Genomic DNA, 27,261 nt, shown 5'->3' on the forward strand with positions numbered 1-27,261 from the left:
TTTAAGACAAAAAATATAGATATATGAGTTGTTTTTTGTAAGCTCAAACTCAGTGTTCAGGCTGAATTGCAGCATTAGCACTTTGCCATAAATATGTGGGTTTGGGGTTGCCGTTTGGGCACCCGTCTCTAAAAGGTTCGCTGTGGCTGTCAGCAGCCCGCAGTGGAACTGTTCTTGTGGCCGACCTAAGGAGTGCCTCCGCACTGTGCTCCCTGGGAAGTGGCGCCCTTCCGATGATCGCTGGCATTCAGTCTGGCCTCAGTGGTGCACACCTGAGTTGCCCCGTTTTTCTCCCTCCCCAGCAGCCCAGCTACCCGGGACTCTGCTTGCTGCCAGGAATCGTGTTTCCTCTTTCTCCTGCTGTCATATTCTGTAGCCAGACTCTCTGAACTAGTGATTATTTTTGTCATAAAGTCAGCAAATGTTTAGTGTTTTCTTGGTTTTGAGTTAAGCACCTTCATGTTTTGGCAAGATTAGGCTTCCCAAAGTGGTCCCGGAAATAAGTGTTAGAGCTGAACATGGGGCGTTACTGGGGTGACTGGAGTCAGGCACAGGCTCTCTGTCCCAGGTCAGAGTCTTCAGGGTACAGCCAGAGTGGAGTTAAAACCTGAGCATTCGTTGCACATCGGTCACCTGTGTTCTCTCAGAATTCTCCTTGAAAACAACTCAAGGAAATAGATGCCATTTTTATTATGCCATCAAGAATGTGCAGGCTTAAAAAGTTAAAGCAATACGAAGACTCAAACTTTCATCTTTCCAACTCCAGAAGCCGTGCTCTCCTTTTCCTTGTGTCTGTAATACAGCAGCTATCATTGGGTGGGGGGGTTCCATGTATATATCATATTTTGGTCATTTTTGATCTCTTTATCCTGATTCCCTTCTAAGGAAGACAGACTACAGAAAGTTAAATATTGCCCTTGTGTGAGAAACCCAAAATGTAAATAAATAATAAAGGAGAGATAATTGAAAGCAAGAAGCCTTTTTTTTTTTTTTTTTTTTTTTTTTTTTTGTAAGCAGGTTCTCTGGGATTAATGTCAGTCTTCACAGGTTGAAATGCAGATGGTAACGTTGGAGGTAATGTCCAGCTGCAGCTGTCCAGCTTTTAAGGTGTCTTGGGTAAACCCCAACTGTAAGCTCCAGTTGCCTGGGATGACCTTCATTTACACCTATTTTTAGACAGAATTATTAGTTGTGCCGACATCACTTTAAAGAGTGTTATGGGTTGACCAAGAGGTGGTGTGCACCTGCAGTGCTAGCTACTCAAGAGGCAGGGCTGGAGGATTGCTGCAGTCCAGGAGTACAGAGTTAGCCCGGGCTATGTGGTACAACCTGGTCTCTCAAAGCTAAAAAAAAAAAAAAAAAGTAGTTTGACTAATGTTGTTTTGTACTGAGAACTAATAGAGATTGGTCTGTGTTTGTCACCACTCTCTTTGCTGTACCCCAGTTTATACATTTCTGGTTAACTTTAGCTTTATAAAAGTATATGGACCTAACTAATTTACGGGCTTTGTTAATTTTTTGAGACTGAGTTTCACTGTGTAGCCCCGGCTGGTCTTGAACTCCTCGGCTCAGGTGACCATCCCAGCACCCAGCTCATTTGTTTAACTTAGTCATTAGTTAGCGAGACTATGCCATCCCTGCTCTGTCACCATTCCTGTGAGAATGTTTAAGGTCACTGGTACTTCCCCGGTGGACTTCAGTAGCTGAGATAAAACTCAAGTTCTCTTGGAATGGGATGTACACCTATGCCTCTGTGCTGGCAGGATGCAGACACAGCCAGAGTCCCACTGGCTTCTCTCTGTAACTCTCTGCGCTCTCTTTATTTCACAGTGCACGATCTGATTTTCTGGCGAGATGTGAAGAAGACTGGGTTTGTTTTTGGCACCACGCTGATCGTGCTGCTGTCCCTGGCAGCTTTCAGTGTCATCAGTGTGGTTTCTTACCTCATCCTGGCTCTGCTGTCTGTCACCATCAGCTTTAGAGTCTACAAGTCTGTCATCCAAGCTGTGCAGAAGTCAGAAGAAGGCCACCCATTCAAGTGAGTTGAAGTATTGCAAGTAATGTCACACATTTTAGTGGAGGGTTTGATGACGCTGATCAGGTTTGAAAAAGGGACCCAACTAAAAAGTTACAGGGCCTTGGCCGGGTGTGGTGGTGTATGCTTGTAACCCTAGCACTTGGGAGACTGAGGCAGGAATATTGTCTTGAATTTGAGGCCATCCTGGGCTACTAATGAATTGAAGGCTAGCCTGACCTACCTCAAACAACAGGCTCGCTTTCCCCATCTCAGCTAGGTGTGATGGTATGTTCCTGTAGTTCCAGTACTGAGGAGGCTGAGGCAGGAGGATCACCTTGAATTTGAACTCAGCTTGGAATACATAGCCACAACTATATCTCAAAGCATCGCCCCCAAATATTTTTCATTAAAAAAATATGTTGAGTGTCATGCTGCCTACTGGGAACATGCATCACCCCTTAGAGGTGTTTCAGTCACCCTAATAGATGGCCCAGTTAGGAATCAAGGCCTTTCTGACAAAACTAGATGATCACACTTCAGCTCCAGAGAGCACAGCACTCCGCCATCCATACGCACGTTTGAGCCCCACAGAGTTAAGTCTCCAGATGTTTGAACTCTTGATACTGGGGCTGTGCTCTTCACATCACAACTCAGTGTCTTTACTCCCAGTTTTTTACAGGTTTCGTCCTTATCTCTCGTCTGGCCTCCGTAGTCCTAGAGGCAGGTCTTAATGACGGCAGTGGTCACGCATTTCCAGGCTATGATTCCTAGCTTTTCTGATTGTGTTGTAACTTCAACAGATACTTACTTCACACTTTCCCTCTTGAAATTCTTAGCTCATAAGTGTTTTCCCCGAATGTTAGCAAATGACAGTTTTTCAGACTTCTCATAAAGAAAGAGACCTTGCTGTCATCTGTCAGGACTATATCAGAAAAAGCTCTGACTGCACTGCTACTGCTTAAACTCTCTTAGAGTATTAAAATTTTATTGAGAATTAGTTTTAATAAATCAGTAGTTGTTGAATGAATGAGTGAAGTAAATTTTACTGTTTTACCACAAGCTCAGATGTCTTAATGAGATTCCCTTCTTTTTGCATGACACTTGTGGGTTTCTAAAATACGTTTTGTCAAATTGTATTAATTATAATACCTAGTTGTTAAAACTTTTGTATTTAGTAGTAAATATTTTCTTATTAATTACAAAGAAAAAACATGCCTATTGCTTTCCCATTAAGACTGTGGGCCCTGTAATGTGAAAACAGCCTCACCTTCCCAAATAGCCCAGCTCCTCTTCTCACAGGGAATTTGGTGTCCAGTGGGCACTCATTAAGTCCTGAGTGAGCCAGTTAAAAGTGGTGGTTCCATTCCAAATCTGTAGTACCTCTGGGAACAGACCCTAACTCTCCTGTCTTCTGAGGTTTCTACCCCTATCAGATTCATTATCTTTGTCCTTCTGTTTGTTTGACAAATATTTTCAAACCCTCCTTTATCACTCCGAAATGCAAAGTATAGATGATATAACCTACAAACATAATTTCAAACTACATAGGTCAAGCCAGGCATGGTAGCACACTCCTATAATACCAGCACTGTGGGGCTGAGGCTGGAGGAAGGATCATTGTGAGTTTGACACCATCCTAGGCTACAAAGTGAGCTCAAGGCCAGCCTGAACTGCATAGTGAGGCAGGGGCCTCAAAAAGACTAAAAAAAGAAAAAAAATATGTGTGTGTGTGTGTGTGTGTGTGTGTGTGTGTGTGTGTGTGTGTATCAGCTATAATAGAGATGTGGTAGGGGCTGGGGATTTAGCTCAGCGGCATAAGTGCCTGCCTTGCAAGCAGGCAGTCGTGAATTCTATCCCCAATACTGCTTAAACTCTCTTAGAGCATTAAAATTTTATTGAGAATTAGTTAAAAGGAAAAAGGAAAAAGACCGAAAAAAAAAAAAAAGAGAGAGAGATGTGATAACACAGAAAGTCACACATAACAAAGTAATAGGTGTTTCAGTCAGTGTTGAACTGCTTTGAAAGGACTACACCAGAAAAACCTAAGGGAGTCAGATCCTTGGACCTACCTGTATCATCAGCAATACAGATGTGATTTTCCAGGATGATAAATAAATAATTTAGTGATGTTTTAGCATAAACAAAATACAGTTTTACCCAGTGAGGCCTAATACAGGACAGTGCTTTATGGTGCATGACTGTCCCGTACTTTGCAGACTTTTGTTTTTAAGGTATTGGGGATCAAACCTAGCCCCTTCTGAGCCCCATCCCCAGGCCTTTATTTATTTATTTACTTATTTATTTTGTTATCAGTACCAGGTATCAAACTCATGACTGCCTGCTTGCAAGGCGGCGCTTATGCCGCTGAGCTAAATCCCCAACCCCCCTTTAAATTTTTTTGAGACAGGGTCTTGTGGACTTGTTAAGCTGCTCAGGCTTGGCTCAGACTTGTGACCTCCCCACCTGGGGCTTTTGAACGCTGGTTAAAGGTGTGTCCCACGTGCGGGGTGGCATTTTTGCCTCTGCTCGCTAAACATCACTGTTGTTCCCACTCCATGCAGTAAAAGTGCCCAATCTGTTTTCTGCAATGTACCCCAAGGCTTTTTTTCACATTGAAGAGCTGCTGTACTGACAGTGCCTGTCATTTCTTTCCTGAAGAGCCTACTTGGACTTGGACATCACCCTGTCCTCGGAAGCGTTCCACAACTACGTGAATGCTGCCATGGTGCACGTCAACAGGGCCTTGAAGCTCATTATCCGTCTCTTCCTGGTGGAGGATCTGGTGGACTCCTTGAAGGTTAGTCGTTGTTGCCACTTTTGATGGTGAGGCTTAGAAAAGCCAAGGGTTAGTTCAGAGGAAAAGTAGTGCATACGGGTTTATCAGACAGAAGGGGACGCGCATTTATCTCCATCTACCTGCAAACCTGGAAGCATAGCAGTCACTAGAGAAAGCTGCCATTTCCTGCTATTTAGAGCAAACATCACGATGGTGATGACAGAGTCCCCAGCAGTGCAGGTCACTGGGGACCTAAGAATTCTCTCACACACCGTCACATGGACGGTGCAGGTAGAGGAAGCCTCATTGTGAAGTGATCTGTGTTGTACAGCTAGAGGAGAGATTGTGTCAGCCTGACTTTTCACTGTGGCTGTTCCTGCTTAACCCTCTGATCTTGGCCTCCGCAGCTGGCTGTGTTCATGTGGCTGATGACCTATGTCGGTGCCGTGTTTAATGGAATCACCCTTCTGATTCTCGGTAAGGTGGCGCAGAAGATATCGCTATGCCCCTTGAAATAATTTGTAAGACTGTAAAGAGGATGACCAGTATGGCTCTACTCATTCCTGATGGCCAGGCTTTTAATAGCCATAGGGATCCAAAGAACTTGTGTTTGTGATCACAGTTGTATTAAATGGTCTCACTTATAAAGAAATTTCAAAACAGATGGTAGTAGCCGAGCGTGGTGGCACATACTTGTAGCTCCAGCACTCAGGAGGCTGAGGCAGGAGGATCGTTGCAAGTTCGAGACCAGCCTGAGCTACAAAGTGAGCTCAAGGCCAGAATGGTCTGCATAGTGAGACCATGTCTCAAAAAGAAAAAAAAAAGATGGTAGTAAAGGAGAGTTGCCAAGATTGTTTAAATACAAGGATATTACTTATAGAGCCCTGTAAATTGAAAATTGTTATCTGTGGTACAAAAAATGCAGCCTAGTCCTTGGAGAGGTTTGTTTGTGTGGTTTTCACAACAGTGTTGTAGATCAGCTTTCTTTTCTAACTGTCCTTAGCTGGGAGCTCTAGCCAGGCTTTATTTTGAGGAAGATCTGCTTCCATACAGTTCCTAAGGAAGCACGTGTGTGTTACTTTGAGTCTACTCAGTGACTGACTCACCTTCATGATTGTCTTGTCCCATCATTCTTACAGGTGAGCTGCTAGTTTTCAGTGTCCCAATTGTCTACGAAAAGTACAAGGTAGGCATCTGTCCCATATCACATTTGCTGGTTTTGATGCATGGCTAGTTTCAGTTCATTTTAAGTGCATAAAAAAAAAACCTGGTCACAGTGGTTTCCTCTAGCAGAAGAAGCTATATACCTAGAAGATATATGGGTAGGAAAGAGAATTTCTGTATTTATGTGCCTTTTGATTTTTTATCATAACTGCATTAGTACAAAAGAAAACGAATTTTAAAAATGAATAAAAGCTGAGTGTCTAAAAAGAAATACAAGCCATTGGCTGGCACAGGGATTAGTATGAAGGGTTTGCGCTGTGAAGGGATGTGCAGAGATGCATAGCCACTGAAAAATATTTCCAAAACTGAAAATACTGCCTAGTTTTTCAAAATATTTTAAACTTTCTGGTTTTAGGTGTCAAATGACACCATAATTTGGTGATATGAAAATCACCTGTTTTTCACAGAGGCAAGGGTTATTACCTTTAGACACACTGGGAATGTGAATTCCTGGTACTAGGATTTGCGTATCTTCTGTACTCACAAATGTGATATGGCTCCCAAGTAAAACTAAAGCTAAAAAGAAGATGCTTTCAGGAAAATTGTTAATCTATGTGTTGCCACACCTGTCTTCTTTTCTTCCTTCAAAGACCCAGATTGATCACTACATTGGCATTGCCCGGGATCAGACCAAGTCGATTGTTGAAAAGTGAGTATGCTTAGGGACAACATTGCACTGTGATGCTTTCCTGGGTTGGGCAGATGGTGTGTGCTGCAGGGGACTGAACCCAGGCCCTCCCTGGAGCTGTGTCCTCAGTCCTTTTTTTATTTTGAGACAGGGTCTCATAGTGTAGTTGCCTAGGTTGGGCTCAAACTTACTGGGATCATAGGCCTAGGCCACCAGCCCGGATCTTCTAATTAATTTTAGTACCCTATATGAAATACTATTGCCAAAGATAGTAACTTTCATCACAAAAAGACTAGATTAATATATTAGTTTACTAAAAATTATTTTAGCCGCTTGTTAAAAGCATCCTCTGTACCTTAGATTAAAATGGACCAGTGAAATCAGAATAGTTCTGACTTTGAAATGTTCTTAGTTATCCCCCCTCTCATTTACTCAAGTAGGGGCTGGGGATTTAGCTCAGCGCCATAAGCGCCTGCCTTGCAACCAGGCAGTCGTGAGTTCGATCCCTGGTACCGATAAAAAGGAAAAAGACAAAAAAAAGTAAGAAATACATTTACTCAAGTACACCCATGTAAAGTCTAACTCTTCCCTCTCCCAGTAAATAAGTAACAGGCTTAAAGCTAATTTTTCTAAGACTAGATAGCCTGTTTTCATTTTGTAACCAACAAATACTTAAACCAAGTGATAAAATATTTATAAGCAACTTTGTGATTCAGCGTATCAAAGAGTCTTTAGTTTAACTTATTCAACACTTTGAATTAAAAAATTAACATTTTCCCATGTTTTCCTCATTTATTTTTAAGAAAAAAGTACCACAAACTGTTAAGCCCCCTTTTGTGCTGCTTAAGTACCTTTCGCAACACAGATTTTAGTGCTTTTTCCAGGTTTTTCAAGAAGAAACTGAATAGTCTGGGAATAGTTCAGTGGTAGAGCGCTGTGTGTGAGGCCTGGGCATCCGTCCTCAGCGCAGCCCTGAAAAAGGGAAAAAAAGAAGTAACTGAGTGTGTCCAGGCAGCTATAGCTTGGTGCACAATCTTCTCCTGATTGTTTGCTTTTTAAGATACGTTGGTGCTAGAACCAGTCGGAGGTTAGCACAGACGCACAGCTGGCTGCTATGTATCCATCCATACTTGGGAAAGGTGGTCATAGGTCAGTTTTAGGCCTGATGCCTTCATCACCAGTGTTGTCAGACTTAGGAGGCCTGCTATGGGATGTGACATTTGTGGGGTTTGAATGTCCTCTTTGCCAACAGCCTTGCTGTTCCGGGACAGAATCTGCAGACTGTTACCAGATCCTTAGTCATGAGAATCAGAACTCCTGGCTCCCCTGCCTCCTTCACCCTGGCTGCTGGTCCGCTCTTGGCATTAGTAGGTAGTGACCTGTATCCCCTCTTCCGTGCTCACAGAGCCGGAGAAACAGGCGCTCACACTGCTGGTGTGCGGCGCACAGTGAGCAGGCACTGGGCCTAGCCCCTTCCTTCCTCCTTCTCTGGAGCCCCCTCTGAAGGACCTCAGGGCTTCTGACAGAGAGCAAGGAACCAGGTACGTCAGCCAGGGGAGCGAGAGAAATCTGCACCTCTCAGGTTCATGCCAGGCAGACACCAGAAAGCCCGGAGCCCCGACCGCTCTTCACCCATTGCTGTGTTTTGCACTTTGCTCCAGTAAATCCATACTTTCTTCTAGCATCACTGTGAAAAGAACCTAGAGCAAATGTTTACATTTCCCTTTCTTTTTTTTCTCATAGGATCCAAGCAAAACTCCCTGGAATTGCCAAAAAAAAGGCCGAATAAGCAAATGGAAAACAGAACTACAACCGTTACTAAAACACCACTTAAATAGTTATAAGTTACTTGTACTATGAAGGAACAGCTCAGTGTCAGCTTGAGCCTGCATTCCAAGCTTTTTTTTAATTTGGTGTTTTCTTCCCGCCTTTCTCCTTACCCTCAATATCAAGCACAAGAAATGTTGGATTGAAAAAAGACCTGATACCTTAGAGCCCAAAAGAATAAAGTAAAATCAAATTAGTGCACTAAATCATACCCTAATGGTGATGGAGCTTTTACGTAGCATGAAAGGCGAGAAATCAAAGGTGAATGACACAACAGATTTCTGGGTCCTTCTGTCCAGTCTACAGGACTAGTTGTAGGCAGCACCCATTGTAGTTTCACCTTTATTTTTTAAAAATAATTAACTTATGAAGAAACTGTTGGAGGACAGGAGTGGGATTCCTTCCCTTGGATTTTTGGGGCCCTCTGATCCCATCTTCCTGCCTCACACTGAGCAGCTACTCCTAATACTCTTCTTCTAAGGATAACTTCCAACTCTTGAGTAACGGATAGGTGACAGTAGTAACTCCTGGGCCCCAGAATGCCATCTGAGAAGGAAGAGTGGAAAGAGAAACTGGGACAGGTGCAGGGAGGGCGTGGGCAGGGCCAGGCCAGGCTTGGCTGCCCACCTCCAGTGACGGAAGGGCTCCGCTGGCTGCGAGGCAGGCGTCCCTGTCACCCTTCTCTGTCAGGTCCAGTTCCAAGCACTCACAGGAGAACATTCTCAAATGTGCTTCCCCTCTCTTCCCTGCCCACCTCGAGTTGTCCTTTTATTATGAAATAAATGTCTGTAACTGCTGTACACTGCTGTAAACTTGTTAGAGAAAAAATAATCTGCATGTGTGCACCCCAGTTATTGTACTATTATCTTAGTCTGGGGGAACATTCTCGAGGTGAACTTATAGCTTTTTTTGTCTTTTCCCCCTGCTTTCGTACGTGCTGCGTCTTCAGCCTCTGTTTCCCATCAGTGTAGCCTGAGGACCAAAGCCGGGCTGGCTTGCGTGTTTGTGGTTCCTGTGGCCCTTAGCTGCTCTGAGGCTACCTTAGGAGTACATGTCATCAGGAGAGTTCTTCCCACTTCCATAAAGTGGCCCAGGGTGTTCCTCTGGAGAGTACTGTCCAAGCAGTTTTAGGTGGGGGTGACTGAGCAGGGCCTGATTGTACTGGTGGACTTTGCATTAGTGGACAACAGAGCAACTCATGTGGATGCCATGTGGAATGGAATGGGACTGGGACTAAGTTTCTTCGAGCCCTTCCACAAGGAATCCAGGCAGCTGCAAAGCAGTGGAACCCACGGGCGGGCATTCTCCCATGGGGCCTCGTAGCCCTGCTCAGGCAGCAGGGACTGGGCGCCGGGACGTGCTAAGCAAAGGCTACAGCGCTCGATGGCCCTGAAGTACTGCAGCTCTGTAGAAAGTGGTGGGAAGGGGCTGGGGATTTAGCTCAGTGGCATAAAGCGCCTGCCTTGCAAGCAGGCAGTCGTGAGTTCAATCCCTGGTACCGATAAAAAACGAAAAAGACAAAAAAAAAAAAAAGAAAGTGGTGGGAAGAATTTTCTTTCCACATTCTCTGGAAACTCTTAGGAACTTAAGTGAGTAAAAGCTACTCTTGCCTTACTCCATTCTCTCAGCTCCATGTCCTTGGGATTCTTGGCTGCTTTCTGTGCTAGTAGGAAAGTCCCTCTCCATCACCATCCTTTGCCCTCCCAGCAGTCTGCGCACGGGACCTTCAGTGCTGGGCTGCCACACCCTGCTTTTTTCTTTTGTTGCTGCTGTGTTAAGTGGAAAGATCTTTACTCCACGCAGGAGTTTTTTTTTTCTAAGAAAAACCTATAGACAAATTACTAATGAAATCGTGTGTGCGAGTCTGTGCGTGCAACATAAAAATACAGTAGCACCCAAGAAGCTTGAATCTTGGTTCCTGTAAAACTGCAAATTGATGTGGTTAATTTAAAAATAAAGAACACAATGACTGTGGTGTCATTCTCCTAACTTTATTCTTTATACACAGTTTGGGTAAAGTAAGACTTGAACAAGGCTTCCACTCCCCCCCATTCTCACTTCACCTTGGGGGCTTTAAAGAGCAATTTATATGGATTCCCAGGATTGCAGGATTTCCATAGTATACAGCATAGCTGTGCAGTTTGGCTTCCGAAAGAAAACAGAGGACCTCTAAGAGGTGAGCTCAGAAAAAAGCTAAGGATGGAAGGGCGAGGGGCCAGCTTGGGAGGGTTCCTGGCTTGCAACATGAAGCACCCTATGAACCTGAGGCAGCCACAAAGCACTAAAACTCAGTCACCACACAGCAGATTTTCACTTTAAAAACTCCATACTGCTCTTCCCCAAAACTAAGGCTGCTGTGACCCAAGCTGGATATTAAAAATTTATTCAACATCTTAGAAAATTTAAGTTGAAAAAATTTTTAAATGACTGATGCAAACAACTTCACAAACACACAAATGTTCAAATAATGTCACTAAGTAACATAGTATATAAATATGTATTCAGAGTAACATTTACATATTGGCCATAATAGCAAGCATATCATTAACAAAACAAAACATGATGAAACTTCACCTGTTCCTATCAAAACCCAGATGAGGAGGCTCACCTAGAGAGAAGGACTGACTGACCCTGGGCCCCTAACTGAGGCCACAGTCAACTGCACTGCACCAGCCACCAAAGCACCTTTGGTGGCCTCTTAGAATGCCTTGCTAGAGTTTTGGTTAAGCCCAAGAATTCAGACCTCTACCAAGTCCCTAATAGGTTCCCCCGCTGGAGGCCACGCTTTGAAAGCTACCATAGAGGCCTGCTGGGTAAGGGCCAGAGACCCACTCAACCTGTTCCCTTCAGCAATGGGCTTTGTACTGTTTAACAACACGGTATAAAAATACTCATTCTAGGTTTGCAAGAAGCAACATGCGTGAAGGAAAGTAAAAGAACAGAATGGCAGTGCCCTGCCTGGTGCCATCCTTAGTGTCTAAATTTCTAATACTGTCATGAAAACCCAGGTACTGCAGACTCACTGGGAGTTCACCTTGCAGCCAGTTCCTGGGTTCCTGGTGGGTACCTAGCAAAGTACACAAGGCCAGAGGTTTGTCCTGTGGGACAGACACTGGCCAGGGGCTGCTGGGCCAGCTCTGCCAAGGCCCATGGCCAGGAGAGTCAGGAGCTTGCCCCACGGGGCCTGGGAGTCAAAACCTTGCTGTGGTGGCCTGTGGCACTGGGCACATGCCAGCCTCTTAGCAGACCTGACTGAAGACATTCTAACACCAGAGATGGGGGGCAGTGTGGCATAGTGCAAAGAACATGGGAGTTAAGATTTCTATTCTAGCTCTTGTACTGTTGCTACCTGCCTGTGTGGTAATTTTAGTTTTGGGATGCTCCCTGTCCCTGAAATGGGGGGGTGGGGGTGCTAGTGGATCTCCAGGGTTCCCATTCAATTCTACGACCTTGAGTTATATAAAAACGCTATAAAACCTGTGGTACAAAATGCAATTCCCAATCTGGAAGTCGAGGGGACTGGGCCTGAGGCACTTGAACCTTGGGCTCTGGCCTGGGGCGGAGTGACTGCGGCTGCTTCCTTGCCTTCCATTGTCTCACGCACCCTGCAGCCAGGAGGCCTCTGCCCCTGGCCCCAACACCCTGACTTTAAGACAGGGCACTGCCCCCACAAGACTTCCCTACACTGGGGCCCAGAGACAGGGGCGGCAGGCGCAGGGGACATTCAGTGCCCTCCCATTCCTGCTCCGCCTCGGGCCTGCACCGCCTAGGTCCCTCCTCCACCCCCTTACAGCTTATCTCTGATATACGCGTAATAAATAAGATATTTGCACGTTAAGGGTGATCGGGTCAGTTCTTCCCGCCCCCTCCCCCTTCATATAAAAGCATTAAATACAGTTTCAAAATAAAATACAAAGAGCGGAAAAAAAAAAAAAAACGGGGCCTGATCTCGGGGCCGCCTGTTCTCCACGGGAGAATGAATCAACATATCCCTCTCGGACCTGCCTGGGAGGTCACGGGCCCCTTCCTCACCCCAAGAGCCCTGGCGGGAGCAGCCCCCAGAGCTGAAACCGGGTAACTCGTCCACCAAGGACAAAAGGGCAGAGGGAGGGGCGGGAATATAGGCCAACCGCCGGGACCGCCTGTGCCCCGACTTGGATGGACCTGGCGCCGGGTCGAGCGCGCCAGATTCAGCTTAGGGGCAAATGGAGTCCCTGGGGCAAGAGAAGAGCCAAGGAAAAAAGTGCTAAATCCTTTACCCGGGTGGGGAGGACGGGAGGGCGGGGCCCCAACCCGAGGGGCGGAGCCGCCGGGGCGGGCGCAGCTGGCCCGGCCCAGGCCTCACCCCCGAGCTCGGGCACCACCCCGTCGTGGGCCCCATGCGCGACCTGGGCCTCCGAGAGGCCAAGATGACCGAGGGCAGTGCGTCAGCGCCCGGAGGTAGGAGCTGCGCTCGCTGGTGTGCAAGGCCACCGGGAGTTGGGCCCCGGCCAGGGCTGGACGAGGAACTGCCGCGTCCCCTTTTCGGCCACAATACTGACAGGGCCCCGTTCGCACCCGGCAGAGAAGCACGCAGGGGCGCGGCCCGGGCTGGAGGCGCTCGGTGCTCGCACTCAGGAGACCGCCTGGGGCTCGGGCTGGTGGGAAAGCGCGAGGCCCTGTACTGAACGGCCGGGGCTCCACGACAAGGGCGCCGCCCAAAGGGAACCTCCCAGCTCAGACGCCGAAGTAGCTAGACGCCACAATCCCTAAGGTCCGCCCGGCCCGGCCAGCGGGGGGCGCAGCAGCGGCAGAGAGCGCCCGGCCGCTCCCGCTGGGCCGGCTCCATCCCGCCGGGTCCCGCCCCAGAGTCGCCTACGCCCGGCACACGGCGCCCGGTTTGAGGTCAGCACCGCCATCGCGCGGCGCCGGGGCGGGTGGCCCGAAGCCTTCGTGGCCGTAGCAGCGCAGCGCCGCCTCCTCGTAGGCCTCCAGGATGGTTTGGCGCTCCTCGGGCGTGAAGTCCATGGAGAAGGGATGCACCTGCAGGATGTGCCGCTTGATGGTGCTCACCTTGAGCGTGGCCAGCGCGCCCCCGCACACCATGCACACCAGGCCGCGCCGGCTGCCGTCGTAGTCCATAAGGTACTCGCCCCGCCAGCGCGGCTGGTAATTCCGCCGCTGCTCTCGGCTGCGGGGTGGAGGCGGAGGCGGAGGCGGAGGAGGTGGCAGCGGCGGAAAGGCCAGCCCCACGGGCTCCTGGCCGTCCTCTTCATCATCGTCCTCCTCGGTGGGTCGCTCTGAGGGAGCTCCGGGAGACAGCAAGACATCGCCTGAGGGGGACAAAGAGCTGCACTGAAGCCGGGTGGGAATGGCAGGGCCCACGCCTCATTTCCGCCCGGAGCACCGGGGTGGGGTGCCCTTCCCCAGGGCCTAGCCCCCCTCCGGCTCACCCCACCACGCCTCCTCCGGCTCCTCCTCCTCGGTCCCTTCCCCCGCCTCGGAGCCCGCTGCTGCTTGGGGTTCGGCAGGACCCCGGGGGGACTCCGGGCCAGGCAGCCTCAGGGCCAGCAGTGGGGTGCCCTTCTCGCTCCACTCCTGGAAAGGCCCGCCGCGGCGCGAGGTGCCCGGGTGGCGCCGGCGGACGTGCCGCTCGACGGCACTAGTCTCGAGCGAGGCCAGCGCGCCCCCGCACACCATGCACACCAGGCCGCGGCGGCCGCCATCCAGCTCCAGCAGGTACTCCAGCCGCCAGCGCTCCCGGCCCCGGGGTGGCTGGCCCGGGTCCCCAGCCCGCGCGCCCGCGCCCGCGCCCTCCGCGGTCTCCTCCTCTGCAGGCCCGGGCCTCTCAGAGTCCCCGCCAGCCTCTTCCTTTACGTCTGAGGGGCTGAAATCCCCAGAGGAGGAGGCTCCAGCAGCGGGGGCCGAGTCCTGGCTCTTTCTGGTCAGGTCCTGGGGGACGAGGTCATCGTCTGTTGGGGAAGGGGTGAGGGAGAGGGTCTCAGCCTGTTGGCTGTGTCGTCTTTACCCACGCAGCCGGGGGTCCATCCTTGTTCCTCACCCCATCCCCAAGCTAGAGGCCCCGCCAGAGTGGGGGTGTGCACTGGGCGCGCCCGAGTGGCCTTGGAAGGCTGGGAAGTCTGGGTAGGGGTTGGTTGGCCTTCAGCCCTTGATCAGGAGTCCCTGCCTCCCAGTTTTTGCCCTAGACCCAGTGCCACTGCCCTGATGTGAGGGAGTCTCAGCCCAGGGACAGCCTCGCACCTGCTGGGGGCCGGGTGAGCTCGGACAGCGCCTCAGGCTCGCCACCCCAGGCCTGCAGCAGGGCACTGCGCTGGGGGCCGCTGAGCCCCAGGGAGCCGGGGTGCACCTCCAGCACGTGGGCACGGATGTCGTCCAGGTGCAGGCTGGGCAGTGCGCGGCCACAAGCCATGCACACCAGCCGGTTCCCCCGTGGGTCATAGTCCATGAGACACTCGGCCCGGAACCAGGTCTGCAGGGACTCCTTCAGCCTCCGCTCCAGACGCCGGGCCCCCAGCCCCCTGCTGCCCCCGGCCCTCCTGGAGGCAGAGAGACGCCGGCGCCGGGATGCCACTGGGCCCCCTCGTCGGCGCCGGCTGCCCCCACCAGCTGAGGCTTTGCCTAAAAGGGTTGGAGGGAAGCAACTGAGAGGCTGACCCTGTGGGGAGCCCCCACAGCCCCTCACTCAGCAGCTCCAACTGAGGTCCCATACCTAACTTTTGCCCTTCTCTTCCTCCCTTCACATCTCCACTCCACCTCCTTAATCCTCTTGCACCCCTGCTCGAAGCCCCGCCCCCCAGCCTCCCCAGACCCAGATTCTGGCCCTTCCCTGGGCTTCCGGGGATGTACCCTCTTGTTCCCAGCCCATCCCCTCTGATCCTCAACCTCTAGTCTCTTCCATCCATGTAAAACCAGAGAATGTCAAAGATGCCGTGGACACTGAAGACACACACACACACCCGTCCACATCCCCCCACAATACAGGGCAATAAACAGACCCCGCCCAGAGAAGGGCCAGCAACTTGCTGCAGAAACTCAGACAGTGGGCAGAGCAGCTGCCTCCTTTGGCCCCATCACACCCAGGCCCCTGCCTCTCAACACCCTGCATTACCTGGGCCCTTGGGTGGGCAAGCTTGGAGGCTGACCCCCTCCTCTTCCTCTTCTTCTTCCTCCTCCTCCTCCTCCTCCTCAGGCCCCTGGACCCCCAGGCCCTCAGCCTCGCCACAGGCCCCCAAACCCAGGTGGGCATCCCAGCTGTTGCTGATGACTTCTTTCTCCCGGGGACTCCAATGCAGGGAGTAGGGATGCTTCTGGCGGATGTGCCGCTTGATGGTGCTGAGCTTGAGGGTCGCCAGGGAGCTGCCGCACACCATGCACACCATGCCGTGCCGGGCGGGATTGAAGTCCATTAAGTACTCCAGTCGCCAATGGTCGTGGTAGTAGCGTCGGTGGTCTCGGCCAGGGATGCGGCTCTTTCCAGGCCTGGAGGCCCGGGCCTCACAATGGTCTGAGTATTTCCTGCCTGAAGATGCTGGTCCCCTGGCCCTGGAGGGTAGGGGGGTACTCCCCCAGGACCCCAAGGCACCCCCTTCCAGCTGAAGATCTTGTCCTGAAGAAGGGGAAAGGGAGACAGCTCTTCAATCTCTGACTTCCAGGCAAAAAAATCCTGGGCTTTGATTTGGAAGACTAAGAAAGGGAGGTGGGGGAGGGGGTGTGCAGGGCAGGGAAGGGATGGCAACAGTAATAAAAGGGATGTGGGAGAAGCAGGGAGTGAAAACACTTTACAAACAGGATCAAGAACAAAAGGATTCAGGGCACTGTGCAGACTAACTGTGACTTTTTTTAAAATAAAATGAGGGCCACGGAGGCAGCCAGCTCTGTAAGGTACCCTTTCTGGACAAGCTGCAGGGATAAAGACAGGAGAGCAGTGGTCTGGGGCGGTTACAGCCGGCTCAGAGCAGGCAGTAGGGCGAGAGGAACAAAGGGGGCGTCTGTCGGCATCCTGCCAGAAGGCCCCACCCAAAGGTCTCACTTTCCCAATAAAACCTCAAATAGAGCCTCCTGAGAACCCCATTTCAGGGAAGCACTGTGCACTGTCAGTTACCTAAACAGGGATCCCCAAGACAAAGCTGTCAATGCTTCCAAGGAGAGCAGTTGCTGAGATTTGAAATCCCCAGTCTAGAGAGTGAGTGACCCTGAGAAGGGTCAGGCAGGCGGACCACCAGAGTGGCCACTTAAGACACTGCGGCAGAGAGGGGCTACCACCCTCTGGAGCCCATTAAGTCTTTCTGGGATTTTTTTTTTTTTTTTTTTTTTTTTTTTTTGTCCTGGCAAGAGGCCAGCCACTGCCCAGCAATCACAAGGGCGTGTACTGGAGAGGCCCTGCAAACCCAGGGTCGCTCCTTTTGTCAAAGGGACACCCAGAGCAGTCCCACACCCTCTCTTCAGTTCTGAACGTTTTTTATTTAGAAAATGCTCTTCTGGCCAGAGCAAATGGCTAGCTTCTTTCTGATCACTCTCCCAGTGGAGAACCCCAGGGTCAGGCAAACAAAAGACAGGATCAGAGAACCTGTCACATTGAAGAGGTTCTTTTTGTTTGTTTTAGTTTGCATTTTTCAAATTAGATCCATAGGGAAAAAAGACATAGTTTGAGTCCTAGCTTCACCAGAAACTTGCTATGTGGCTATTCGGAGGTCACTCTGCTCTCTGGGTCTATGTGGCTTTGTGTGCCAGGGCACTGGATCGCTATCTGGTCTCTTAACCATCCTTCCAGCGCTGGAGCCTTGCTATTCTAACGCAGACTAGCCCTTTAAGAACCGAAAAAAAAGAGGAGGAGCTGAGATTCTTTAAAAACAAAAGGGGATGGGGAGTTTTGGGAGGGGAGCGCAAAGATCGGGACAGTTTCCCAAAGCCTGGACGCAACCTTCGCGGGTCCTAAGGCCTGGTCCTTGCCGCAGCGGGGAGGAAGAAACAGTCTCCTTTCCAGTGCCCAAGAAGGCTAGATGGTCCCGCTACAAATGACAAATTAGGGCCAAAATAAATTCTGAAAAGGGGAGAAACGCCGCGCGGGCAGGAAGGGGTGTCTGCCTTTGTGGGCGAAGCCAGCCCTTATTTAAAACCTGCCCGCGGTGGGGGAAGCGATGGAGGCCTGGGGCGCGAGCCACTCTCTCCGAGGGAGAACGCGGGGGAAGAGGTCGCGGCGCCGCCGAGACCACCAGGCTAGAGGGGCCGCGCGACGCGAAGCCGCGGGGTCCCGAACTCGAACGCCAGGGAAAAGCCCCCGAGGGCACACAGGGTGTGGGCGGCCTTTAAGAGACAGCTGGATAAGAAAGACCACCTGGGCGTCTGAAAGAGAAAGGGGCGGGGGTGGAGACCGCGGTGCTGGCCCGGCGGGGGCCCTGCGGCCGGGCCCCCAAAGCAGGGCGCCGCGGGGGCCCTTCCAGGGGAGGCGACCCGCCCGAGCCCCGCAGCCCGGCCAACCCCGGGAGCGGGGCGAGGGACTCCCCCGCCGGCCCTGCAGCCACGATCCGCGCCCGCCAGGTGGCGCCCCGGCCGCCCTGCCCGCGTCCCCCGCTTTGTTCGGCGGCGGAGAGGGGCCCGGAGCCCGGAGCCGCAGCCTCCCCTCCCCCACGCGGCCCCCCGCCCGCCGGCCCCGCTCTTACCGCCGTCGTCCTCCTCGGGCTCCGCGCCGCCGCTCGGCACGGCGGGCCGCAGCCGTCGGCCCCGCACCGAGATTCCTGCTGGCCCGGGGCCGCCCCTGCCGCCGCCGCTCCGGCTCCGGTGGTCCCCGCCGGGCTCCATGCGCTGCGCCGCGAAGCGGGGCCCCGGGGCGCGGGGCGGCGGGGCCGGCGGCGGCGCGCGCGAGGCGCTCGGGGCGCGGGGTCTCGGATGCGGGGCGCATGCACGGGCGGCCGGCCGCACGGACGGCGGGCTGCGCGCTCGGCGGCGCGGGCTGGACCGGGGTGGGGATTCCTGTCTGGGGCCCCTGGGGCTCCTTTCAGGGCTCCTGGGTAAATTTAAAGGGGCCGCGCGCTATTTCCTCCTGCCAGCTCGCGGGGGGCTGGGGGGAGAGGCGGGCGGCGACGAGTCCGCAGCCCGCGCCCGCTCCGGACGTTGGGCACGCGGACCTCGCCGCGCTCGCAGGCCCGCGCCTCCGCCTCCGGGACTCGCGTCTCGGCTCCCAAAGGGTCACCGAGGTGGCGAGGGGCGACCGCGTCCCCTGGGACGCGCTCCGGGTCGGGCTCAGCTCTCGGCCACCGCCCCCTCGGGGCATCCCAGTGCCCCGCGCTCTGCCGTGACAGGAGGGGACGGCCCGGTGGGACGGCCGGGTGCCCGCGCACCGCCGCCTCCCCCGCGCACACTCGGCGCGGGCCCCGGGCGGACGCTACTGGCAGGGGCCCCAGATGGCTGCGGCCCCGCCGGGAGGGTGGAGCCGCCGGGGCGCGCTGGGAGCTGAGCTGCGCCGCGGGCGGGGGAGGCGGGCGAGGCTCCCAGGGTCGGCCAGGGGTGAGGGCGCGGCCGCCGAGGCGCGGGCTGGCGAGGGGAGCACCGCCGGCCAGCGGGGAGCGGGCACGCCGGGGCCCGGCCCTGCGGGAGGAGGTGGCCCCGGGACGGAAGCCAGGGAAGGCCGGGCGCGCGCGGCCGACACTTGGGCGCCTGCCCAGGGGGGTCTGGGGGTGTCGGGCGAGGCCCTTGGCAAAAACCTAGCCCCCCCCCCCGCCCCGCCCGAGGGGACGCGGACGGAATGTCGGGCACCGGGGACGCTGGTCACCACGACTGGGAAGCGCCCGTGTGGACCCTGGCTGCGGACGCTGGGGGCGCCTCCAGGTCTCCAGCTCCCGAGAAAATAGAGAAAGGGCCCTGAAAGGCTGCCTAGGATTGCGGCAGCCCGGGGTCCTTCCGCGAGGACCGGCTGGAGAAGCAGGTGCTGGCCGTGCGGGGTCTTACTATCTGGAGGTGCCAAGCAATCCCGTCAAAAACACCTTGACACATCGCTCTCACTCCTCGATACCTACTGTGTGCGCTGTGCGCGCGTGCTTTTCCACCTGGAGACACACCAGCGACCGAGACCTACACACCCTGTGACTTGTAAAATAAAAAAATTAAAAATTAAAAAAAAAAAAAACAGTTCCAGGTCTTCGACCGCCACAGGAAATATTCAAATACCTGGCAGCTGCGAGATTTCTCAAGTGACAGGAGGGCTCTGTCACTGTAGGCGATACTCTGTCTTTTCTGCCATCCCTCTAATGACCCGAGATGCATCACCACGGGGAAATTGAGTCTGCCCCACAGCACTGCGTGCTCCACTTCTGGCCCTGCTCTCAGGGAGGAGCTGAGCTTCTCAGCTGCTGGGGGCAGGGGTCCCGGGCTCACAGGGTGCCAGATGGGACGGGGAGATAGAGGGTTGCCTGGTCAGGGACACAAAGAGGAGAGTTAGGCACCTTGCCTCCATGTGTTTCTGTGTGTGGCTCTGAGAGGAAACTAGGAGTGCAGTTCCTGGGCTCAGGCCCCACTACCACCAAAAACAGTAAAACATTTTCAAGGGGAAAGCAGCCTGCTTTAAAGTGAAAGAAGCCTTCCTGTCTATCTAGGACTAAGGAGCCTTGTGCTTTATATCTGTTTAGTTTATAATTACAAAAGTAACCGTGACGGTGTGGCACTTCGCTATGTTCTCCTGGCACTCTACGTGGATAAAAAAGTAATTCAGCTTGTTACCAAAAGAAAGGTTCCATGACACCTGGAGCCATTTTTAGCAACCTCCTGCCCTGCCACCTCGCCCACACCCTGCACACCTCCGGGAGGGCCCCAGGCTCTACAGTTCCCAGATCTCTGCTCACCACCCACGGCTTGGTGCTCAGCCAGCCTCAGGAAACAGCAGCTGGGCTGGTCAGAGAAAGACAGACTCCCAAACAAGAACTTCACCCCACCTAGCTGGAAGTGGTGGTGCACATCGATAGTCCTTGCATTCAGGAGGCTGAGGCAGGAGTATTTTGAGTTCCAAGTTTTGAGTGGGCAATTTAGCCAGAACTTGTCTCAAAATAAAACCTTAGAAAAGGCAGAGGGTGTGATTCAGTGGTCGAGCCCATGTTGGAGAGCCTTTGTTCCATGCCTGGTAACATACATACTGGCAAACTACCAGAGTCACTGCCAAATTTTTTGCCTGCATGCAAGTAAAGCTGGGACTGTAGCTCAGTGGTACAGTGCTCACTCACTCACGAAGAAGAAAAGACCTTGAGTTCCCAACCTAGCACTGCTAGGAAGCATCAAAATAACATGGGAGGTCCAGGCCTGCTCCCCAGGAACTCTCAGGCCACTGGGTAGATGGGTGGGGCCGGAAGCCACCAATCAAGAGCAGTAGGCACTCTTGCTTTTGTGGCTGTCCTGTGTTCAAGAGAAATTTTACAAGTTTTAACACGTCTTTATGTGAAAATTAACACATTGTCTTTGACCCTTAAGCTTAATTATGTTCTGATTGCAAAATAAAATATTTTTGTGTGACAAGGTGTAGCGGTGCAAACATAATCCCAGTACTCAGGAGCCTGAGGCAAGAGAATCACTACAAATTCAAGGCCAGCCTAGAATACACGGCAAGACCCTGTCGCAAAAAAATAAAGCAGGGTGGCACTGATTCCAACACTGGGGGCTGTGTAAAGGGAGAAGGAAGCCTGGGAAGAGCCACCCAGCTGGGGAGAGCTCCAAGACTTGGGCCTGGTCCTGGATGAGTGGGAGGCATCACAATAAGAGAAAGAGAGCAAAGCTTTGCTGGTGAAGAGAGGGTGTAGGGGAAGCTGGGCAGGGGCTAATCCTTAAGCACCACCTCCAGAGCCTCAGTCTATCCTGAAGGAACTAGGGACACTCAGGAGCTTAAAGAGAATCGAGGGAGACCCAGAGGCCCTTGGGCACCCGTGCCCCCACGAACCCCTGCACTCAAGCGGGAAGAAGACACACCGTTCCTCACCAAGGAGCTAGGTAGTTGCCCAGTGACTTACATGGGTCTCCCCAGATCACCGAGGCTGGCACCAAACGTGCTATCTTCCTGCCTCAGGCTCTGACGGCAGGTACATGTTACCCAGCTTCTAACCACTACCCCGGTGTGGGCTGGTGGTAGTCCTAGCTCCAGCTGGAGTCAGAAAGCGGAATCTCCAGCGCCGGCCTGAACGGGATGACCCAAGAAAGGCCTGGCTGGCTCCCAAGTATCTGGGTCAAGAAGATGAGATGAGAAAAGGAAAACAAAGCCTTGGGGGAGGAGAAGAGAAGGAGGTCATAACCTGGAAGCTTTTCAGTCTGTATCAAAGTCAGATCAGATCGCGTTTAGGACACCTGCTTCTTCCCTTCCTGTCTGACTATCGCTTAGTCCACTGGCTGGGATTTCCAGCCACTGCAGGCTTCCAAGGTCTCTGGTCCAGTTTACAGGAGCCAGAGGCTCCCACCCTAGTTGTTGTTGTTGTTGTTCTCTTTTTTGGGTTTGTAGTGACAGGGTGTCACTACACGCTGGCCTGAAATTCATTATGTGGCCCTAGCTGGCCTCAGCCTCAGCATCCCAAGCTTCCCTCACCCCTCAGGCGCACACCACCCTGCAAGGCCCTGATAAGTAAACCAGTAGTAATGTGCCCAAAGGAAGCTTGTAAGAATGTAAATATTGGGAAAAGGGGGGGGGGCGGGAAAAAAAAAAAAGAATGTAAATATGACCATTTCACTGGACCCAATTTCCTACAAACTAGATTCTATAGACTTCAGAGCTTCTAAATGTTATGCAAATGTGCTATCACTGAGATACACCCTTCCCTAAAAGGAAGTTTATGTAGATTGTAGATTTAATCATCCTTTGTAAAATTCCAAAGGAATTGCAAACCTAACAATTATACCCAAGCGTAAGACCAAACTTCGGTCTCCATATGTGTGTGTACTGGGGGAGTAGAACTTTAGCCCTAGAAACTTAAATTTGAAATTGACATTATGGTCCAGACCTGTAATCCTACCACTCAGGAAGCTGAGGCAGGAGGATCACCAAAAGTTCAAGCCCAGCCTGGGCTGGGTGCATAGCAAGACCATGTTGAAAGAGAGAAAAAGAAAGAAAGAGGGAGGAAAGTGGATGGGAGAAAAGAAAGCAGCCAGTAAATTTTACTTTAGAAAAGAAAAAACTGGCCGCCTGTGTCTCTCTGCTACCTCCATGGTGTTCAGTGTAGGTGAAAGGGAGGTGGCAGCTGTCTAAAGGTGATCCAGGGAGCCACAGGGCCAAAGCACAGCTTGCAGCTGAGGAAGAAAAGATGTAACCCTGAGCCTGAATCCAAATCCTTAACACTTAACGGCGCTTTTTAAAAAAACTAGAAAGCATTTCAAACATCCACGAAAAGATCTATTATATACATACATATAGACGCTCTCATACCACTCGGCTTTAGCAAATCTAAACATTATGACATATTTGCTGCATAACATCTTTTAGGAAATAAATGATCGCGGGGGCTCGCAGCTCCTAGCGCGCCTTCCTCGGCTCCGCCCACCCCAGTTTAACCCTTGGCTGCCCAGAAGCCTGCCCCGCAGTTCAGACGCATCTGCTGCGCTTTAGGCATATCGGGAAACGCTGCACTTAGAGGCCTTTCGTGGCGTTTTGGCTTTGCTCTTGGTTTTCGGAGACAGAATCTCGTTATGTCGTCCAGGCTGGCTCAGCCTCCATGTCCAGCTCTCTGCTCTTCTTTTCCTTTGGAGGGGGAGGTTGGGATGCTTTACATGTCACATCCCCAATCTGTCTGTCTATGTTTTTTTTTTTTTTTAAGAAATTTTTTTTTTTTGTCTTTTTCATTTTTATCGGTACCGGGGATCGAACTCACGACCGCCTGCTAGCAAGGCAGGTGCTTATGCCGCTGAGCTAAATCCCCAGCCCCTATTTTTTTTTTTTAACCACTCAGACTTGTGATTCTCCTGCCTCAGCCTCCCAAAATGCTGAGATTAAAAGTGTACTCCACCATGTGTGGTATCTCCTTTCATTTTTTTTTTTCTTTCCTTCTTTTTTTTTAATCGGTACCAGGGATCAAACTCCCGACCACACACTTGCAAGGCTTATGCCGCTGAGTTAAATCCCCCGCCCCTCATTTTTAATTGCAGTAATATAACTTAACATGAGCTCTACCCTTTTAACACATTTTTAACAGTACAGTAGTTTTTGTTGACTGCAGATACAATGTGGTAGGAAAAAGGCTCTGGAGTTCATTCATCTTCTTTAACTGAAACTGCACCCATGAAAAGGCAACTCCTTGTTTCTCCCTCCACTGGCCCTAGCAACCACCATTTCCACTCTTTGACTTACAGCTTTGACTTACTGCTCAGTGTGACGGTACACACCCATAACCTCAGCACTCAGGAGGCTGAGACAGGACAGTCACTGTGAGCTCAAGGCCGGCCTGAACTACAAAAAGTAAATAAATAAAAACATATTTGACTCTTAGCTATTTTGTAGGAGATCACGCAGAAATTATCTGTTACCTGCTGGCCTCAGTTAATGTCTTGAAGGTCCATTCCTATTGTTGTATATTATAGTTTCTATCTTTTGTAAACTGAACAGCATTCAGCTCAGCTGTCCTCAGGTGGCCCTGACCTGAGGCTCCAACAGTGTCACCATGATGTCATTGTCCGTCTTTCTTTTCTGGGTGGCCTTTGGGACAGGTCTTACCTCATGATAGACCCCAATTCCATGGTCTCTCTGTGCAGAGATGGGGGAACCCCAGCCTAACTCTCCGGGACCGTAGTGGGTGGAGCACCCTGCCCCTTCTCTGGTCCCTGTGCCAGGTGCTCCGATGGTGGCCTGGAGCAGGGCCCAGGGAGTTGTCTTCCCACAGGGCTGCAGGAGGGCTGCATGCTCAGGAGACACTGGATAAGTGAACAGGGGCAGCAGCGCTGATCACGGAGGTGCCAGCTGCAGGTCACACTGCTCTGCCAATTCTTTATAAATGACCCAAGACACAAGGGACACGGCTTGGAGCTTGGTCCCTCACCTCTGTCCCTTTGCCTGGGAAACCACTCTGTTCTGGTCCACTTTGCTCTGGTTCGAGGGCGGTGCCCTGAGCCCTGTCCCTTCCACCAGGCCCAGCCCAGGAAGCTGCAGTTGGCTGAAAGAAGCAAGGTCACCCTGACCCCCACAAGGCCAGTCAGCTCTCCTTTCCCCGCAGTTTTTATTGGGGGTGCAGTTTCGTATGTGGCCCGCTGACCTCAGAATGTGGCTTGAAGTCCCAAAAGTCAAGGCCAGAGGGCTGAGGATTAGCTCAGCGGCATAAATGCCTGCCTTGCAAGCAGGCAGTCCTGAGTTTGATCCCTGGTACCGATAAAGAGGAAAAAGACCAAAAAAAAAAGTCAAGGCCAGCCTTCTGCCAGGGGACAGAAGGAGGGAGACCTAGCTGTGGAAAGGGGAGGAGAAACTTAGAACACCAAAATGAGAGGGAGAGAGACAGAGAGACAGAGAGACAGAGAGACAGAGAGACAGAGAGACAGAGACAGAGAAAAAATGGAGAACTGTCAGGCACCAGCACTTTCCCTTCCTGCTTCCCAGACCCAAGGAGCTCTTTCTGTGCTCCCGCCAGGGCTTGCCTGGGTCTGGGGCTTCCCTTTTCCCTTCTCTGAGATGGCAACTGACACTTGCAGCAAAAGCACCGGTTATGAAGAAAATTTTTTAATTTATAAAGCACCTGGCACATGCCAATAGTGACCATGAGATGTGATCTTCCCCTTCACAGAGCAGTGGGTTTGTACAATTCACTAAAGTAATAAGAAAGAACCCACAATATAGTCACAAAAATGATGACAGGTTAGAAATAGGCAATTGACAGTCTGAGAAAAAGAGGAGACCAGTACACAAAGGCTCGACTTCCCTGACGTTTAGGGCACTGCTGTTAAACAGCAAGTACTGTTGTTATTCACCCGTTCCTTGGCATGGACTTAAAAATCTGAGAATGCCAGGGATGGAGAAGGTACAGGAGCAAGGGGACACACAGCTGGGAGTGTATCAGTAGTGAGGGCTACAACAGGAGACAATTTAATCACTTCTCTTTTTTTTTTTTTTTTGTCTTTTTCCTTTTTATCGGTACCGGGGATCCAACTCACGAACTCACGACTGCCTACTTGCAAGGCAGGCGCTTATGCCACTGAGCTAAATCCCCAGCCCCCACTTCTAACTCTAACTCTCAAGATTCACATAATCCAGCTGGGCACAGTGGAGCATGCCTATAATCCCAGCACTCAGGAGGCTGAGGCAGGAGGATCACCATAAATTTGAGCCTACTCTGAACTACATAGTGAGTTCAAGGCCAACAGAGCCTGTCACACACAAAAAAAGAAAAAAAATCACATAAGCCTTTCTTATGTCATTTCCTGTTGCTATAACTGAATACCACAGAGAGGGTCATTTATAAAACATAAAGATTTCTGGGTATAGTTTGGATTTAGGTGCAGTTGAACTCTGAGAAGCTGTAATCATCAATCTGGATAGCCAAGAAGAGGTTGTCTTCAGAAAGCCAGAATGATGAAGAGGTCCGAAGGCAGAGCAGGACTGAACCATGTGAGGAGAGGTGGCGAAGATCATCCCAGCCATCCCAGCATGTGCAAGGGCCCTGTGGTGGAAGGGAACAGAGTCTCACTGAGAGAAAAGCAGCTGGCTGAGATATGCTTGAAGCACAGTCAGCCCAGATTAAAAGGCTTTGTGAAACATTTTGGTCTAAGAGCAATGGGAGGGCCAGGCATGGTGGCACACACATGTAATCCCAGCATTTGGGAGACTGAGGCAGGATCACCGTCTGAGGCCAGCCTGCACTATATAGTGACACTGTCACAAAAGAAAAACAAAGAAACTCAAAATACGAAAACAAAAAAGCAAAGCAACGGGAGATAACTGTAAGTGCATGTGTGCATGCATATGTGTGTGCATGTATGCTGGAGGGGTGACATGAGCAGACGTGTATTTTGGTAGGATAGCTGAAAATACAGTGCAAGGGACCAAGGGTAGAGGAAGTGATACAGGACTCCCAAATGATTCCCAAATATTTTAACTCCCAATCTGCTAGATGTCCAATACACTGAGTTCCTGTTCCCCAAAATTGAAAAATGAATTCTGAGCAACAGCAGAGTTAAAAATAGAAAATTGTATTGAGGGATAGAAAGCTCCAGAGAAAGAAAGTAGGGGACCCAGAAAGTGGGCTGCCGTGGACTCCACTTTACAGGGAGGTTTTACAGAGCAAAAATCACAAGGTGGGCACTACATGGGACAAAACTATGGTCTACCAATAAGGTTACAAGTGTAGTCACCTATGTAATATTGGTCCAGTGGGGGAGCAGGTCACACAGCACGTGCACACACCAAAAACAAAGACCTTTTTCAGAAAGGATGGGTCAGGAGACCCTGGTCACACAGGGTGACTGATGCCTATTTAAGATATGGATCATTATTGTTTACCCCTGGGGAGGTATGTAGGCGGCCTCATTCCGTCTTTATCTGGAGGCCTGAGCATCCACAAATATGCCTCCAGCTACAGCTTTCCTGTGTTCTCATCCAGACCTGTAAGACTGTCTGGAATTTTTCTCCCTAACTTAGCCGGCTACAGTGCTAGGAAGACAGGACTGAGGCTGAGGAATTCCTCTGGCAAGGACAGAGATTATCAGTGGAGGTTTAGATGAACCCTAATGTCCCCAGGGGGAAAGGGAGCAGCAGATTTGCCCAAAATTGAGGGATCTCCACTTACTCCCCAGGCCCGGCCCTCTGTCTTGCCAAGGAAGAGGAGCTGGTACAGGGTGGCATTGAAAAGGTGT

The 27,261-nt window shown here is 51.5% G+C and overlaps 2 protein-coding genes across 5 annotated transcripts in view; one reads left to right on the forward strand and one right to left on the reverse strand.

Annotated features, from left to right (window-relative positions):
• Nucleotides 1-10,452, forward strand: part of Rtn3 (reticulon 3) — a 58,995-nt gene extending 48,543 nt beyond the window's left edge. For all 4 annotated transcript variants that reach the window (XM_003468082.5, XM_013150699.3, XM_063227402.1 and 1 more), the window contains 6 exons: nucleotides 1,831-2,038; nucleotides 4,676-4,814; nucleotides 5,201-5,270; nucleotides 5,933-5,979; nucleotides 6,608-6,666; nucleotides 8,389-10,452. In XM_003468082.5, coding sequence (XP_003468130.1) covers nucleotides 1,831-2,038; nucleotides 4,676-4,814; nucleotides 5,201-5,270; nucleotides 5,933-5,979; nucleotides 6,608-6,666; nucleotides 8,389-8,434 — 569 coding nt within the window. In that variant the 3' untranslated portion in view covers nucleotides 8,435-10,452. The remainder of the gene's footprint in view (nucleotides 1-1,830; nucleotides 2,039-4,675; nucleotides 4,815-5,200; nucleotides 5,271-5,932; nucleotides 5,980-6,607; nucleotides 6,667-8,388) is intronic.
• On the reverse strand, nucleotides 10,448-18,279 carry Zfta (zinc finger translocation associated). Its single transcript, XM_003468087.5, has 5 exons — nucleotides 18,132-18,279; nucleotides 15,581-16,078; nucleotides 14,713-15,090; nucleotides 13,905-14,423; nucleotides 10,448-13,784 (listed from the first exon to the last, which is right to left on the reverse strand). Exons 1-5 carry the CDS (start codon nucleotides 18,268-18,270, stop codon nucleotides 13,327-13,329), a joined length of 1,992 nt encoding a protein of 663 aa, XP_003468135.2. The 5' UTR covers nucleotides 18,271-18,279; the 3' UTR covers nucleotides 10,448-13,326.
• Nucleotides 18,280-27,261: the final 8,982 nt, after the last annotated feature.

Source organism: Cavia porcellus, unplaced genomic scaffold, assembly GCF_034190915.1.
Source record: "Cavia porcellus strain 051 isolate PalLab524CR breed Dunkin Hartley unplaced genomic scaffold, mCavPor4.1 scaffold_17, whole genome shotgun sequence".
Taxonomy (NCBI): domain Eukaryota; kingdom Metazoa; phylum Chordata; class Mammalia; order Rodentia; family Caviidae; genus Cavia; species Cavia porcellus.

Coding starts and splice junctions, on each gene's coding strand:
- Zfta (XM_003468087.5), bottom strand. CDS start 18,270: ATGGAGCCCGGCGGGGACCACCGGAGCCGGAGCGGCGGCGGCAGGGGC. Junction 14,424..14,712: donor GCTCACCCGGCCCCCAGCAG/GTGCGAGGCTGT, acceptor CTTCCCCAACAG/ACGATGACCTCGTCCCCCAG. Junction 13,785..13,904: donor GCCGGAGGAGGCGTGGTGGG/GTGAGCCGGAGG, acceptor TGTCCCCCTCAG/GCGATGTCTTGCTGTCTCCC.